Source organism: Sciurus carolinensis, chromosome 9, assembly GCF_902686445.1.
Source record: "Sciurus carolinensis chromosome 9, mSciCar1.2, whole genome shotgun sequence".
Classification (NCBI taxonomy): domain Eukaryota; kingdom Metazoa; phylum Chordata; class Mammalia; order Rodentia; family Sciuridae; genus Sciurus; species Sciurus carolinensis.
Window position 1 is genome coordinate 20,208,593 of NC_062221.1, and position 18,755 is coordinate 20,227,347.

Here is an 18,755-nt window from a genome sequence, read left to right on the forward strand (position 1 = left end):
GCTAAAATGACAAGTGTTGAGATGGCCTAATGGCTCCTTACCCAGCTTCAGGGTAGAGAAATGATCAATGGGTGAGAACAGAAAAGAAATTCCTATTCTACATAAGGAAAATGTTTCCAACAAACATAGCTATTTAATATGGAATGGGTTACTGGCAAGGTAGTGAGCTTCTAGTCATTGAAAGCATTCAAGAAGAGAATGTATTTATGAGTTGGTGATGTCTTAGAAGGAATTCTTATATTCAATGGGAAATGGAAATGGAATAGTAAGATTTCTTTCAAACTGAAGAGTTCCATGAGGTAGTACTATAGCTAGAGATCTAATAGAATCAAATAACTTTTTTCAACATGGAAAAAAATCCTATACATGCAAAAAAGCAAAGAGGCAATAAGGAGGAGGACACTGGGACTACAAGAGAAAGGGGAATCTAAATTAATTGCTTAAATTAATCATTTAGTAGTTATTACCTTTGCAATTTTTCCCATTTCATGAATGTCTGCTTTCTGATCTTCAATATCCATGAAAGCAGTTTCAATTCTGCATAAAGTCTGTTCATGGTTAATGCAGGTATCTGGGAGTCCTTCAGGAAAGTAGAACCGTGGAATGTTTATGGACAACGGTGCATTCACAACATTATTCACAGCAGGAACAGGGGAGAGAGGTTGGGGACTACTTGGAAAAGTGGTTGGAGCTGGAAGTGGTGTTCCTGGTTTCTTTTCTGGTTTATTTTGAATCTGGAAGAAAAATGTGATTATAAGACACAAAAATTCTAAACTGTATATATTTCTTGAGAGTCCTCACCAGTAATAGGGAAGTAGTCTATAAATACAAGAAACCACAATTACTCACTTTACTCGAGGGTGGTAAACATATCTCTAGAGAATGCTTTTCATATTAAATAAATGAATACATTATTTATTACTACTCAAGTTTACATAATTTATGTTTTAAAAATTCTACAGTACATTTTCCCATCAATCACTTGGTAGATTATTTCAAAATAATCAAAGAGCAGTCTCAGCTGATACAGTAAGGATTCTGAAGTGTACTACTAGTCTGGGGGAACTAGATTAGTAAATTCTTTTTGAGGATTGTTCTTGGTCTTTCTGTGAATTTCTGCCTCTCCTCCAATTGGCAGAAATGACTAGTTCTTTTTAAACACACATATCTAAAATGCACTTGGGGTATGTATAGGGGCTACTTTTACTTTCTTTTCTAGTTCAACTTTGTTAAGGAAGAATCACTACCAACTCCTGATGCTAAGAAAAACATTTGTTATGAAAATCAGAGCATTTTAGTTATGGTTCATTTACTTCATATTAGGGGGCATGCCATTTTCCCCAAGATATGTATTTATCTCATTTTTGGTATATTATTAATACACAAGTTCCTTGGTCATTGATTTCATTATAACCAGACTCCCTTTATAGTTAAATAACTCATTTGTAGTTTATATCCTTCCTTTCTCCAAAAAGGATTTGATGTAGTGTACCATAAGGTGATATTAAAAAGAACAGTGAAAAGGTGGTGTGGAAGCAATTAGGAGATGGAGATAACTCAAGACTGAGGGAAAAGGGAAGGAAAGAGTACATCATTACTCAGGTAGGAGTTTATTTTTGAATTCTGAGATTCCTCGTAGAAAAAGTAAAAAAAGGATTCCATAAAGACTTTTAGAGTTTTAATTTTACTCTTAATTAGTAAGCAAATCATTTATTGAGGCTCATAAGCATGGCACCATATGAGACACTACATAAAGTATGAAACACAGACATGGCTATTGACTGGCTAAGTTTATTTTAAATTCACAGATCACAAAGTATTGCTCTAATGTTCTTCTTCCTTAAATTAGCCTAATGCTACCCCTAAAGTTTGAACAACAATTCTATAATAAGCAATAGGCAAGGAAGAAACAGCATAGAGGGAAACAGTGCCAATGAAACACTCAACAGAAAACAGTGATGGTTTACTGTGTCTTCCGAGAAGTTACTTGGTAAAGTTTCAGTAATAAAACAAATTATAACCCCTATACCTTGGAACACTGTTGTGAGGACTGAAGGAAATTATAGAATGTAATGTGAGTAAAAGGTTCAAGACAGTGCCAGGCACAGATCTACCCTCATGAAAGAAAACGAGTGGGAGATCATGGGAAGAGCGTGGGGTGGGGGTAGGAAAGATGGTGCACTGAGACAGACATCATTACCCTATGTACATGTACGATTACACATGATGTGAATCTACATCGTGTACAACCACAGAAATGAAAAGTTGTACCCCATTTGTGTACAACGAATCAAAATACAGTCTGTAAAAATATTAGAAAATAAAAATAGCAATATCTGGAAGAATAAAAATAAATTAATAAATAAAATGAGTGACAAAGCCAAAGGTGGGAGTTCTCAAAAGATTATGCATAATTTGGCATAGTCTTCAGATTCAATCATAAATAATCATTTCCATTTACAATTCAATTTAAAGTTTACAAACCAGTTCTGACTAAACAAATTGATAATCTATTCTAAGTAAAATTTTCTCTCTGCTTAATGCTGAATCTATCAATATTATTACATAGTTTGATGAGTCAGTAATAGTACAAAGTATTCTTAAAATTCTAAAATAAGGCACAGATCTTTCTTCAAGGCTTTACCTTGGTCATTTATATCAGTTTCATTTCCCTTCCATTATTTTAAGCAGGGAATGGTTGAGAGACCATGTGTGTTCAATCATTAAAAAATTTTTCCCCAAAATGTTTGCTTTCCATGGTTTGATATCTAAGGTAGTTATGGATGATTTCAGGGCAATTACAGCCATAAGAATTAAGACCAGGGGTGCCAGTGGGGATGAACACATACTAATGGGGAAAGGTTTGGAGCAAAATCTCCAATGTTAACTCTATGCTCTTGCTTTAACAGAGTAAGTGACATTCAGAGCAAACACTGGTTGTCAAAGCTTTTATTTTAATGGAAAAATATTTGATTATATACTGTTCTATTTCACCTTTCATTGCATATTTCTTAACACAGAGCAACTCACTGATAGGCAAGTATTTACTAATTCACTGGCTAATTTAATATTTAATAAAATAATAGTTAAAAGGAAAATGATATAGATAAAATGCATTATCTTGAACTTTTGGGTATATCCATTTATTTTCGATTGAGTTCAATAGGATACACATAATTTAAACCTTAAAGTAGGGTAATAAAACTGACACTTTACAAACATTGTAGAATAAAAACTAGTAATATAAATTTTGACAGATTTACTGGCAAATTTGACAACTGCTCATTTGAATAAAGCTTTTCAGTCAATATAGGAGCAAAAAAAAAAAAAAAAAAAGCCAGGTAAAGAATTTCAATTTTCCATCTTAGTCTTTTCCTATAAACACAGTATCATTTAGACAGTTGTTCTAAATAGGGTTCTTATACTATTATGTCACTGGAGAATTTCCAGTATTTTGTCTATTTTTGACCTACAAAAGAAAAAAAAAAGGAATTTCACATAGTTCATCCAAATAATTTGAAATTATTCGGGGTCCGATTAATGATGAAAGTACAGTTTCTAGATGGAATTTGGAAGGCCAGCATTTGAGTAGACCTTGCTTTGCATTGTATGCAATGTTAGGCAACTTGTGTAGTGAGACACTGGCCCTAAGGTTGTAATCAAGAAAGCAGAAACTCTGCAAAATAGACATCACAGGCAGAAAATCACTCAGTCTCACAGCTTGCTTAGGGAAAACACTTTTTCACAACCGGAATCCACCCTTCATTATTATCTATCTACACAGTGTATTACACATGTACACAGTTGTCTATACATAAGAGTAATTCTGCATTTAAAAAGTATTACCAGGATCAATCTTCATTTTTTTAAAAGCAAACATTCATTACAGATACAAGTGAGTTAAATACAGTCTACTGATTGAAAGTGCAAATAAGGCTTTCAACGCAAATTCTACTTTATCAAAGATTTCTACTAAAGATTCTATATTTTTCTGGCTAAATTATAAAATATTTGTTAAGTTGTATTTATTGTCTCTAAAACTGGATTCTCTCTCTACAAGAGAAAAATGTGAGTACTGTACTCTAGGTCCAGAAGGTCTATTTTTAAACCTGTTGGAATCCCTCTACAAATAGCTTTCTGCAAATAGCTGAATAGAGGACACAGATTAATTCCTTGATCTAATATCAAGATACAAGTGAGTTATAAAATTATTTGCGAGTTAGTTCACTGGGTGGTTTTATTAGTAATAAAAATATCTTAAAAGAAACACCCAAGTTTCAAACCTGTGTTTGCTGAAACGACTTCAGCCGCTTCTTAAACCGTGACGGGAGAACAAAATCACAGCCCCTTGCCAGGAAAGCTAACTCTCCCCTTAAATCCGGGTCCCTTCGTAAAGATGTTTCCTTGATCATCATCTTTGAAAAATGGACGTTTACTTCGCAACTGTGCAGCACACTTCTGAAGATAGTCAGATTTAATAAGCTGTCAATCTTGTCAGGTAGAAAGGTATTTTTTTTCTTCTTATCTCCCAAATAAATTAAATTCAAGCATTGTGCTCTCCCAGCTTCCAGGGACCACAATTCATGCTTGTCCTGACATGTAGCTGATTCCCAAATACAACCTGACGCTCCCAATACCTGCTCATAATTTTCAAGTGAAAAACACAGGCTGCAAAAGGGCCTCTTGCTCCTTGTAGGTAGCTTTATGTCAAATCGACTTGCACATATTGAGAATACAGAGCCTTCTGGGAAAGGAAGCACCCACTACTCCAAGTACCAAAGTTAGAAACATTACAGCTGGACCTAAAAATAGCAACTTCTCAGATAATGCTAACTTCTTAAACTCAGAGTATGTGAGGTGTCAATCCACACAAAGCAGTTTATCCTGAAACTAGAGAGAGGGAGAGAAAAAAAAAACAATAACGTGTAGAACATTTTTGCTTTTGCTACTTAATATTTTATGTAAAAAAGAACAGGCCTCTCTCATCAAAATGTGGAGAAAGAAATGTTTACTCTTAAAGGGTAATCTGCAAAGAGATTTGTTGATCTCAGACTAAAAAAAATTAAAGCAGAAGACTCATCATCAAACCTACTTTTTTTTTGAAGTGATTATGGATATATTTTGAAAATGTATTGTCAAAAGTATTATTTAAGAAAGTGTAATAACTGAAGACCACAAGATATGATAGATGATATATGACACATATGAATAAGTGAAATCTAGCTAAAATAAAGTTTAAAAAGATACCAAACAGTAATGACACAGTACATCCTGAATTTATGAGACTTTTTCTTTTGAGGAGTTTTAAAGGAATCATCTCAGATTTTAAAAATACCTATTTAATAATCTTATCATATTTTAAATATTGGACTCATCTCATTATTTACAAGTCAATCAAGTATTGTTTTAAATTTCGATACTTATTTTTAATCAATCCTATCATCAAATCAGTTATTAAATTCTAGTTCTAGAAAATATAGAATGAATATCATAGGATACAGAAACAAAAAGTAGCTTACAATCCTTTTTACTATCTAATTTAGTGGTCATTAAATTATTTGATTTTCCACTGCTTCCTGCAATGTTAAGTCAGCTTTTCCCACTCATTTCAAGACATTCTGACAATTCTTTATAATGTGTACATTGGACTTACATGTCTGAACTTGTGGTTTAAAAAGTTTTTTTTTTTTTTTTCTTTTTGAAGCTGTGGAATCTTCAGCTTACACAAAATCTTACCTGATAGCTTTCAGGTACTAGTAGTTTGAAAGAGGATTACAACTGAAAAACCACTGGTTCTATGCTTTGACCTGGCCCTTCCTCATTTTCTATTTCTATTTCACTGTTAACACGTTAACTTTTTAAGACTGATAGCTCTCCCATATCTTTTTCTTCTATTCCTGCCTATTATTTCTCCAAATTAAAATAACAAAAAAATCTGTTAGGAATGCAACTAGGTCTTTAGACTTATGACTTACTGCTTAGTCAATTAAACCAAATGTTGTTGTGTTTATTCCTTCCTCTTCTTTCCATCACCAATCTGTGGCTTCAGAGGAATGAATTTTCATTCCCCTTCTGAGAACATTCTCTTTCCTCAAATGCACATTCTAACCATCTTTCAAAATCCAACTCAAAGGGTTGGGGTTGTGGCTCAGAGGTAGAGCGATTGCCTAGCACGTGTGAGGCACTGGGCTGGATCCTCAACACCACATTTAAAAAAAAAAAATCCAACTCAAATTCCACCTTTTTAAAATGAAGTTTTCCCTGATTACTTAGTTCCCCTTACTTATAATTCTTAATTTTATACATACACATATACAGTACCTAATCAAATACTGGAGAATCACCTTTAAATGATCTTAAGTCTCTAGATTAGCCAGTTTTCCATTTCTTCTGTAAGACAGAATAACTAATTCCCCAACACACTGATACATGCTAATGGTTCACTTTCTGTTATGCCCCTGTATTTCTAACCTTAGTAGTTAAGTTGACTGTTTATTAAGAGTCAGTTGTTGTGTCTGTCCCCAATCTGTTTATGTTGGTTGCATTTTTTACAGTAAAAATTCAACTCAAAGGGCTGGAGATACTGAATAGTGGTAGTGCTCGCCTGGAGTCCACAAGGCCCTGAGTTTGGTCCTCAGTTAAAAAACCCCAAAAACAAACGATCCAATCACATTAAGTAAGAAAGTAAGTGTAGAAAAAAAGAATAGTTTTCAAAGAAATAAAAAAAAAAAAAAACCTATAAAAAAACAACTCAATGAAAGTACTTAAAACTTTTTTTTTTTGGCTATAAAACTAGGTGTAGTGTGGGATAAAAGAAAAATTCTAAACTCTAGAAGGTATCTATGTTCAAACTGCTTCATTACTGTTTTAAGTTCCCTCCCTATTTTAAAGAAGCTAAAACTGGAAATCAGTCAATAAATGTATACTGAGTGTGATTTATTACAGAAAGATGTCAAAGAACTTCAATTATGAGATTCATTCTCAAAGGAAAGTCTTGACCCTACTTTAAGTGATATGTGAATAAATTAATGCTTTGAATTAAAATGAAATTTTACCATATATAATGTTTAAGATACATATTTTGCAGTATATAGTTTATGAGTCCCTAATGATTATTAGACTCAATTATATTCTGGTAAAATTATATTTGTATTGTTTTATAATTTGATAATTATTTTCCAATTGCATATAAAACTATGAGACAAGTTCAAGTTACTAATCATTCACTCATATTCAAATATTTCTGAGATCATATCTATTAAGTGCCAGATACTTGGCTAGGTGTAAAGATAGAAAGATGATAAAGAAGTAGTTTTTTGTCTTCCTTACTGTACCTCTAGTATATCAGAAGGCTACTTCTAATTTATAAAAGGAAGCTGGCTATTCTAGAAAAACTTAGAAATGCTGTCAAAAGCATTTTTCTATTCTGATGAATACTTATACATGAATGTTCATCACCACATTATTCATAATAGCCAAAAAATGGGAACACCCAAATATCATGTAAAAATAAACAAAAGGAAAGGACGAACACAGGGAAGTCCAAACAATGCAATATTATTGAGCCATAAAAAGGAATATCCTGGTGTATGCTATAATATGGCAAACCTTGAAAACATTATGTTACATGAAAGAAGTCAGTTGCAAAAGGTCATATATTACACGATCTCAATTATATGAAACATGATAATTAGCAAATTGATAGAGATAGGAAGTACACTATGGTCACAAAGGGCTATGAGTAGTGGAGAATGGGGACTGACTGCTAATGAATATGGGTTTCTTTTGGGGGTGTAGAAAATGTTTCAGAATTAGTGCTGATGGTTGCACAACCTTGTTGGATACACTAAATACTACTAAACTGTGTATTAAAAGGACAAATTTTATGCTAAGTGAATGACATCTCAATTTAAAAAATTCTCTCTTATAGTTCTAACTGGTTGAATAGTTAAAAAGGTAGGGGGCTGGGGAGATAGCTCTGTCGGTAGAGTGCTTGCCTTGTAAGCACAAGGCCCTGGGTTCGATCCCCAGCACCCATACAGACTTTAAGAAATTGATTACAAACTAATTGATTACTCTTTTATTTTTAATTTTTTAAGAATTTGAGACAGGGTCTAAGTTGTTGAGGGTCTCCCTAGGTTGCCTAGGCTGTCCTTGAATTTGCTATAATCCTCCTATCTCAGCCTCCTGAATCACTGGGATTATAGACATGTGTTACCAAGCCTGGCTCTGGTAGGTTACTCTTTTTTTTTTGGGGGGGGGGTAGGTTACTCTTAATCTTTTTTTTTTTTTTTTTGGTAACAGGGATTGAACCCAGGGGCACTTAGTCACTGAACCATATCCACAGAACTTTTTTTTATTTTTTTAATTTTTTTGATGCTTTAAGTTGTTTAGGGTCTCACTACATTGTCAAGGCTGGCTTTGAATTTGTGATCTCCCTTCCCCAGTCTTTCAAATTGCTGGGATTACAGGTCTAAGTCATCATGCCCAAAGGATTGTTCTTAATCTTAAAATTCAACATTGTTCTCCTTTATGCTTTAACTTGGTGTTTTTTTTTCATCACTAAATACATGGCTTATTCTGTTATAAATGTTATTTAATTTTTAAATAATAAAATGCTGGAGTGGGGGAAAGAGGTCAGACAGTGATGGTTATCTGTGGTTTTTGTTCTTAGTCTATCTTCTAGTCTTACCCTCACTGGATGCAGCAAAACAGGAAGATAGATGTATTATAGAGGAAATCTAATACGCATTTTTTGTCTTGTTTCAATTGCCTCCAAATGATAGAATACATGCCATGACTAATAACAGAACCCTCCCTCAAATCTAATATTTTTGCCTTTTAGTCTTCTAGATAGTTGGGGTACATATACATCAAGGATCTAAGGAAGCAAAAGAGAATGAAGAGCCTAAAATTATTAGGTATCATAAATCTTAAGATTCCTGTAATTTCTATTTTTCTGGAGTTCTCCATCCTTCTTAGTCTGCTTTTCTTCTTCCCTTTCTCCTTGAGAAATTACTTCAGTTGGAGATGGCTCATTAGAGAGATAAGAATTCAATTTTGGACTATAAATAAAATAAGTTTCACAGCAAGTTGGAAGGAATGAAGGGTTTCTACTTCATTGACATGTTAATGGTGAGGGGGGCATGAATAAGAATGATTTCTCAATAATTTTGGGTAAAAGTTGGATTCACAGATATCAAAACAGAAGGCTGAACTGATGGTCAAAGATATCCTGATGTTAATGAGCATTACAATGCTTGAAATACAACAGCTGATGGAAGTATGCCTCTTGGATTCCAACACCTCATCTGTGTTCTCTGAAAGCTGATCCGTGAGAATGGGTGACAAAACTACCCATAAGATCTAGTCTTAATTAGTTACTGCTTGGTGGTAACCTCAGGAGAAATGGTAGGACTCTTGATTCAAGGTCTGAATCTGTCTCTCAGTTTTATGAAGTTGTGAAATTGCAAAGTGTTGCAAAATTAAGCTTGTGAAGTAATCAGTTTACACAGTTAATTTTATCCAATTTCTGAAGAGGGTCGTATTAGGAAAGGCCTAGTTTTAGGAGTTCAATCCTGGTTGAAATAGTGGAATTTCCTGGGTATCTTAGAAAAAAATACTTTTGTTATTTTTTCTTCTTACAAAAGGATGATGTTGTTTTATAAGGAAAAATCTAAACACAACTGAAATATACAAATATAAGTCCTATAAAAGTGACAATTATTAACAAATATCTACTGAGCATCCACTAAGTGCCAGTAACTGGTCTAGATTTTTAGGATATAGTAGTGAACTAAGCATAAATACTGTATTAACTATAAATGATCTTTACCACCCTACTAAAACAGGTCCAACTGAAGTCTCTCTCTACTTGTCAAAATGTTGAAAATAGTTTTACTTTTTAATCTTAAGAAAGCTTTTCTTTAAAAATATTAAGATTTTAATTGGACTTTTTATTGGCTCAGCTTGCTGCCAGTATTCTGCCCCCGCCCCCACACCATTTTACAACCCAGATTGTCAGTCTGTGAACATCCCATCCAGTTATTGGTCCACTTGTCAGCCTGTGAACATTCCTGGCAGTCATTGGTCTGTTATTAGCCTGTGAAATTTGACTACTTAAGAATAGTTACACTACCACTCTCTTTCTCTCTCCCTCACTCGTGCTTGTGTACATTCTTTCTTTCATTTCCCCCAACCCCCCATCTGCTTAATAAAATCTATTGCATGAGTTCCTGTGTCTGAAGTGGTTTCTGGGTGCTTTCACTTTTTACTAATCTAAATATGTTTTTTTCTTAGTTGAAAGCTATCAGGTTTCACTAGACTTGAATACTATAGTTTTTATAAAAAGTAATGTTCTCAATTTACTTTAAATTCTTCCTTGAAGAATCTGCCCTCCCTGCAAGTCTTTTGATTGTAGAAACAGAAGTTTTTACCTGTGTTTTTGTTTTCACTAAAATTAAGTAAAAATAAATAATTTTAAGGGTAGTTAGGGTTTATTATTTTAATATGATTATTAACATGCTATTGCCCTGTAAATCTAAAAACAGATTAAAAATGACTAATTCCATCTGCTGATAAAAATAAAACAGAATTAAGGTAGCATTAATTATGTGAATTACAAACTGGCATAGAATCTTATTATTTTTCTAAAACTATTCCATTTTCTGCATGTCAAACATGTCCTCAGAATTCACTCATTTTGTAATTATGAAATCCTTTTGGACTTCAGCCATATCACCTTCTCTATGAGCTGTTCTCTTATTGGTGTTTGACTTACTTGCAGGCCCCTCTGCATGCCTTAGCTAGTCTAGAACCTACAGGGTTGTCTCCTGTCACATGCAGGCTTTGTGCAAAAAAGTACAGTATGAAGACTCATTTGTTAACCAATACATGAGATAACGTGACATTTTGTGCAAAGACAGAAAAAAGGAAAGGGAATTGAAACACAGGATGAAAAAGAAGTTGGTGTAAGTGGAAAAGTCAAGAGATTAATGGTGACTAAGGAAGAGAGAGAACAGGTAGGGTCAGAATCCTTTATGAAAGATTTACTCTGGACTTATATAATTTGAAAAAGTCATCCCTTGCTTCAGTCTCCAGAGTTGCTGGGTGTTAGGGTTTAAATATTAGGTGTCCCCCAAAAGTTCATGTGTGAGACAATGCAAGAAAGTTTAGAGGTGAAATGATTGGGTTATGAGAGTTTTAATCTAATTAGTGCATTAATCCCCTGATAGGGATTAACTGGGTGGTAACCCTACGCAATTAAGGTGTGGCTGGAGGAGGTAGGTCTTTGGGACATGACTTTGGGGTATATATTTTGTCCTTGGTGAGAGAAGTCACTCTCTCTCCGCTACCTGGTAAGAGCTATGGGGTTCATCATCTAATGAACTAAGATCTCTGAAACTGTGAACAACAAACTTCCTCCTCTAAAATTGTTCTTGTCAGGTCTTTTGGTCACAGCAGCTAAAAAGCTGACTAAAACATGGGGACTTACAAATATATACCACTGCACCTAGCCTTATTTACTTTTTTTTTTTTTCTCTCTCAGTACTAGGGATGAACCTAGGGGTGCTCTACTAGTGAGTATATGTCTCCACTCCTCCCTTTCTAAAAAATTTTGAGACAGTATATCCCTAAGTTGTTGAGGCTGGTCTGGAATTTACTCTCCTCACGCCTCAGTCTCCTGAGTGTCTGGGTTTACAGGTGTGTGCCACCTCGCCTGGCTATTGGGACTGCAGCAAATGCCATTTTCTGTCTATTAGTTCACTATTTGAATTGCTGTTGTTTTTTGCTATTAAAATTTTGTGATATATCCAAGATTTCTAATACCTTTAACAAAATAGTCTTATCAAAAGTCTGCTTTGCTGATCTACAGAGCAATAATATTTAGAACAGGAGTCAGTAAACTTTTGATATAAATGGCCAGATAGTAAGAATTTTAGACTTTGGGATCTCTGTTGTTCCTACTCAGTTTTGCAGATAGAACACAGAAGTAGTCACAGGTCATGTGGGTAGGTGTGGCTGTGGACCTGTCAGTAGCTGGCAGGATTTGGCTCATGGGACCATACTGTGACTTCTGACCCAGGCCAATATCCTTTTTGCAATTTCTCAGAATCTTCCTAGAATTTTCTATTTGGCTCTCTTTCCCAGTACAAGTTTGAATTTCAATTATATTTGAACAACAAACACTGCTTACTCTCAGGAAATTATTTTGAAATACATATTAAATTATTAATGACATATAATACTATCAAGTCAACCTTTTTTCTTAGGAATAATCATCAATGTCATTTAGAAGTACTGCCTGCAGGGCGGGGGTCTTAGCACAATGGTAGAGTGCTTGCTTCTATCATTGTGAGGCACTGGGTTTGATTCTCAGCACCGCATATAAATAAATAAAATAAAGGTCTGTTGACAACTAAAAAAAAATTAATAAGAAGTACTGCCTGCATGCCCTATTAATTAAAATGTTTGAACAAGTGGTAAATTTTCAGCTGTCCAAAAAGAAAAAAATAAGCCTTAGTTTAAAATTGGCTATTCTTTAAAAATATATCACACTGTGGGACTCTTCTGCTTAAAAGCCTTCTTTGGCTTCCCACCCTCCTTAAAGATAAATTCTTTAGCATAGTATATGAGGTCATTCATAAATTGGCCTTAACTTACCTCTTCCATTTTATTTCTTATTACTCTTTGTTCACTCTCTATATAAGGATAAAAACCAGGAAAAACAATATTGTATAAAAACCTGTAGGAGATCAACACCTCCAGGATAGTAGCTACTTCTGGAAAAAGAAGAGGATTGACAGGTAGACTAGTGATTTCAACTATGTATGAGATTTTTTAAAAAACTGTAACAGTAATGATAATGAAAACACTAAAGTCGAGATCTAAAACAAATATGGCGAAACATTACGATCAGATAAAAACTATGTGGTAGGTGAGAAGAGTGCTTTTTATATCATTCATCACACTTTTCCATTTGCTTTAACAAATGTTGACAAACTACAGTCCATGGGCCAAATCTGGCCCACTGTCTATTTCTGTTCAGTCTTGGAGCTAAGGCCAGTTTTACATTTTTAAATAATTGTTAAAAAGAAAAAAAGAGAGAAAAAATACAAAGAAGATTTGCTGCACACAAAGACTAAAATACTTACTGCTTAGTCTTTCACAGAAAGTCTGTCAGCTCCTGATTTAAAGACATTTAATGAGGGCTGGGGCTGTAGCTCAGTGGGGGAGTGCTTGCTTGCTTAGCATGTGTGAGGTTCTAGGTTGGATACTCAGCACCACATAAAAATAAATAAAATAAAGGTATCATGTCCATCTACAACAACAACAATAAAACATTTCATGAGAAGATTAAAAGAAAAAGGAGAGGCAACTGAATCCAGAAAGAATGATTTGCCTTTTTGCATTAAGTACTTGCCTGAATGAAACATCTTATATTGCCTTTCTCTCTCTTTTAAAATTTTTAGTTGTAGATGGAGAGAATACCTTTATTTTATTTATTTATTTTTATGTGGTGCTGAGGATTGAACCCAGTACCTCACACATGCTAGGCAGGTGCTCTACCACTGAGTTACAGCCTTAGTCCCTACCTTTCTCTTTAAAATTAGCTTTTAATTAATAATTTTTTCAATCTTTATCAAGCAGAAATCTTTTCAAATGTTATTCTATTATGTTGGAACTCACTTAAAAGAATGTTGAGAGACAGCATATTCATAAGATTCTAGTTTCAGTCTGTAGTTGTAAAAAACTGGGAAGCTCGTGTAGATTTCAGTGTGGCATTTTTAGTAGCGAGACTTAGATTAGGGATATCAATGGGGACCTACTCCCCAGCTATCTCCTTCTTTCACAGGAGATAATGGGGGAAGAGGGTTGAATAAAATTCAAAATGCTGTATCACAACAGAAATTTCTGGTTATTGATTATGAAGATGTGGAATAGGTCACCCAAGAAGGTGGGACATTTTTATTTTCATGGACAGATTATTATGGGGAAATGAGTGACATATATCTACATGTCTTAGCATGCTTTAGCTCATAACAACTGGTAGCTCTTAGGACATTATTATCATTTGGGGGTTGCTAACCAGATATTTTCTTTTCCTTATAAAATATTAAGCACATTAATATTGCCTGTGAATATGAAAGGATTTTTTAATGTTTGTAATTCCTTCAGTTTTGCTTTCTGTGATGACCTAAGTTAATTAAAAAGATTAAAATTTGTGAAAACACAAATGAGACTCAGAGATTTTACAGAAATGCTCAGTGAATACCTGAGGATATTTAGACCCAAATCATCATTTAACAACTTAAGGTATGCATTGTTTTAAACTTAAATGTCACTGGCAACTAAAAATATGCAGAAAACATACTGAGTAAAAGTCATCCATCTGATCACAATATGCCCTTTTTCCTGCTCAAATGAAATTTTTAATGAGAAGGCTAAAATAATATATAACTTGATTTTTAATTTGGTCACATATATGCTACCTCTAATACTCAATTTTTAAAAATTTACTATGCAACATCAAAGAATATACAAAAGGCATAAATATTACAACAAAATACTTATGGTTATACTACCCAGATTATGAAAGAGAACATCACAAATACTTCTGAGGTCCCCTGACACACCCTTCTTTGGTTGCATCTTTTCCTTACCCAGGTTTAACCACTGTTTTAAAAATTGTATTTGGTGTATCCATGTGTTTCTTTATACTTTTTTACACAAATGCACCTATCTCAAAATAACTTGTTATTTTACAACTTGTTTTTGTTAATTTGGCTTTATGTCTGTGAATCCACACATGTCAACATGTGGTAGAGATAATCCTTACCAAATAGTCTTAAGTGTTTCTGTATGTTCCCAGGTTTTTGGTTGGAAGACCTGGAGTAAGAGCTGAAGTGAACAGTGCCATGTCTGGGATGAGATAGTTAAAAAATAAAAATCATCCCTTTCTTCCCTATGCTCCAGTGAACTCATAAATCACATATCCCAGATAGGGAAATGGAGAAACAGTAAGAATATGGATCCTCTATCAGCCTGGGTCCTTGAATGAAGTGACAAAGAGCCCTCTGCTAACCTATAGACTTTTGAAATGAACAAGGAATAATCTTCTAAAGAGACATATACATATAAGTGGGCAGATAATTGCTTTTCTGGGTTATCAGTATCAGGATAGATTCAAACTCTTTTGAAAATACTTTTGTGATTCTAGATGAATATTTATTATCACTTGCATGGGGAAGCAAATTTCATATACTCTAACCTTAACCTTTTTTGAAGATCTATGCACTAATAATACTTTCAGATACATGTTCATGTATTGTTTCAGGAATGTTAGTTTTGTCTCCCCAACCAGATTTTAAGTTCTTTAAGAGTCATGTCCTCTCTTGTACCCTACTCTGCACTTTATAGGAGTCTACAAAGGCATGAATAAGGACTGATTTGTTGGTTGACTGGGAAGGAGAAGGACTGTTAAATGCCTACTTTGTATAAGCCTTATGCTACAATGCTTACGCTTCACATATATTGTCTTGATCCTCACTATTTCTACTATATATAAGAAGATACTTCTTTGGTCATGGATTTGCATCAAAGAAGATGAAGCATACAGAGGGCAGCTGAAGCCAGACTGCTTCACTGTAAAGTCTTTGTTTTTTACTTACTGAACCGAGTAAGATCATTCTTAGTATACAAAATGAAACAGTAAACAAAAAGTTTTTGTTTCTAAAATTTGCAAACACTAAAACACTTCTTTGGAGACTTCTCAGCACTCAAGATTGTTGAATCTTACCTTGATCACCTCTGGTGTCTGCTGAATCAAAACCACTGAAGTAGTGTCTTTGGCTTTATCACTAACAGGACTTCTACAGACTGATGAATTGGTCTGGGAGGAATTCGTCAAGGTTTCCTGTAGAATCTGCATCATTTCCTTTTCTTGTGATAGACTCCCTCTGCCTGATTTACATTCAACTAGTTCTTGAGCAAAGTCTTCAATGCTTTCCAGGATTCGTAGTAAGAGGGCTCTATCCTCTTCTTCTATTTTGTGTCCATTGTTTTCAATAATCCTTGTGAGACAGGAAGGTGAGACTCTTTCCACAGGTGAAGACACTTTAGATTTAGGCTCAAGATCTACAGAGATTTGACCAGTCAAATGACTATGAATATTTAGAGAACTGGAGTTTTTACCTTTGGCAAGTGGCTGTCTTAAAGAGGTCTCCATTTTCTGTGAAAATGATTCCAAATCCATTAACAGTTTATCTATCTCTTCCTGACTATTAGGGTTCACAAAATCTCTCTGGTCTGCTTCCACTTTTGGAACTTTTGATTTGGGATCTTCCTCAGGTAGATGAACAATTGGTTTCTCAAATATCTTGCCAATTTCATTTTGCATTGATGCAGGGCATTTTTGAAGATGAGTACCACTGTCTGAAAATTCTGCTCTATGTTCATTTACCTTTAACAATTCCTGACTGGTACCATTCTCTGTCCTTTGTCCTTTATCTAATAATGCCTTCTTTCCATCTGACTCTTCTTCAATATAAAGAGTTTCCATTACGTCACCAGGAGAAACATTCTCTAAAGGGTTCATGGTTAATGACAGTGATTGAAGCTGGACAGTTTTTATAGTTCTGGGATCATTTACTTCCAAGCTATATAAGGAATTTGTGTTTGGAATGGTTTTTATAGTGTCTGTTATCCTAGAGTTATGCTTATCATCTTGCAATTCAAGAGTATGAAATTGTGCAGAATCAGGGGTTGAGAGCTGGACAACATCTTCATATTTAGGAGGCTGTTCAGAGCCATATATTGGGGAAAAGGGAGTCAGTTGTAAGGTAGGCATATTATTGACCAGTTCTGTGAAATCTATGGCCTCGTTATTCCCAGACTGCATGAATTCAAATGGTAACTTTTTCAGATAAGATGCTAACCTGGTCATTACATTCATATAGACAGTTTCGGAGCTAGAAATTGTGTCACTACCACTTCCTTCATTAATGTTATCTTCTGACTTTTTCTTTATGCACTGTTTTATGATATCTGTGCATTTTTTCAAATCTTCAGAGCATTTCAGTAAAATGTCCAAGCACATTTTTATGTCTGTTCCAGAAGAAAAAGAATCTATCTTATGTTTTTCCAAAATCTGAGTAACCAGGTCTTCTTCAGAGAAGTTCTGAAAAAACATGGAAGTCAGGTTTGCATCAAGTGAGTTTCTATGGGACAAAGATTTTTCCTCAACTGAGGAACTCCGGAGTAAACCGAAGGATGGGGAGGTCCCATCATTGTTATAATGACCACAGAGTAAGTCAAAGTCAACTGATCTCCTATTAAATGAGTCAGACTTAACTTTTCTTCCCTTTTTGTAAGCTGCATGGTTAGAGTTTTTGAGTTTTTCAAGGGAAAATTCTTTTATTTTCCCACTGGCAAAACTGATTGCTTCTCCGGCAATGTCTTTTAAGTTACAGGTATTCTGAAATGTGGATGCTTTCTTGACTCTGGGTATGCCTGGGAGGGCCTGATGTGAATAGTCACCTTCAGCGGAGGAAAGCCCATTTTCATGGGGTAGAAACACAGAGTTCAGATCTGCATCTTTGAACTGAGACACAGGGATGTGTAAGAGGTCTGCACAAACACTATGGTGTACCACAATGCAGTCAACTCCATGTGTGAAGGTGTGGCAGGTTCCAGTGCAATAATGTATAGCTTGTTCAAAACGTCGGTCTATCACCACACTGCTATAGTGGTTCACAGTACTAACCACAAGTCTGTAAGTTGCTGCCATAATACCAAATCCACTTAGTGGTGGGGCTTGGAACGTTTTAGAACTTATTACAAGAAAATTCTTCTAAATGACACTCAGCTGAAAATATATTTAATGACAATGTTCAGTGGTTTCTTGCAACTATATGAGTTTTCCCACGAAGGGGAACCCTTTAAATTTGAGGTTTGGTAACCATCAGTGTCAGTAGCTGTTGCACATGTGTGCTTGTATTAACAAGTCTAATAATTTAATAATTGTGCTTTTTAGTTTTATTTAGTAATATGATAATATTGTTTTTATGAAAGAATATCTTCTTTTAGTTCTTCAGCAGTTCCATAATGAGAAAATTTATTGTCATAAATTTACTCTCATAAATCTTAGTTGGGAGTGTAGAAGTATTGTGATAATTGCGTTCGCCAAAGGTTTAAATAATCCATTTTCTGTATAGAGAAACCTATAATAAAAGAAGAAAACAATTAAAAAGGAAATGTGATTTCTTAATACAAGAACATTTATTTCCTCTTTCTTTGCATTCCATATGCAGTTAATCACTAAGCCCTATTCTCTACCACTTCACTGACTGCTGATGTTCAATATAGGCCTTTGTCACCCTCTTCCCTCTTTACTACCTAGAACAGGATTACCTCAACTCTGCTCTGTTGCATCTGCCTTCCCGTTGATATTCCTTATCCCACTCTCTACGCTTCCTTACATGTCACTAACCTCAGCTTTGGACAGTTTTCTTGTCCTTCAAAGCTCAATAATTTATACATTTTTTGGTGGGGGGTACCAGGGATTGAACTCAGGGGCACTCAGCCCCTGAGCCACATCCCCAGCCCTATTTTGTATTTTATTTAGAAACAGGGTCTCATTAAGTTGCTTAGTGCCTTGCCATTGCTGAGATTGGCTTTGAACTTAAGATCCTCCTGCTCAGCCTCCCAAGCCACTGGAATTACAAGCATGTGCCACAGTGCCCGGCAAGTTCTAT

The 18,755-nt window shown here is 34.7% G+C and overlaps 1 protein-coding gene across 4 annotated transcripts in view; it reads right to left on the minus strand.

Annotated features, from left to right (window-relative positions):
* Positions 1–18,755, minus strand: part of Ppp2r3a (protein phosphatase 2 regulatory subunit B''alpha) — a 164,568-nt gene that overhangs the window by 103,168 nt on the left and 42,645 nt on the right. For 3 of the 4 annotated variants that reach the window (XM_047564958.1, XM_047564957.1, XM_047564959.1), the window contains 2 exons: positions 15,800–18,221; positions 468–734 (listed from right to left, as the gene is read on the minus strand). In XM_047564958.1, coding sequence (XP_047420914.1) covers positions 468–734; positions 15,800–17,788 — 2,256 coding nt within the window. In that variant the 5' untranslated portion in view covers positions 17,789–18,221. Of the gene's footprint in view, positions 1–467; positions 735–4,283; positions 4,735–15,799; positions 18,222–18,755 lie in introns of those variants that run through there. The other variant, XM_047564960.1, reaches the window with a different exon arrangement.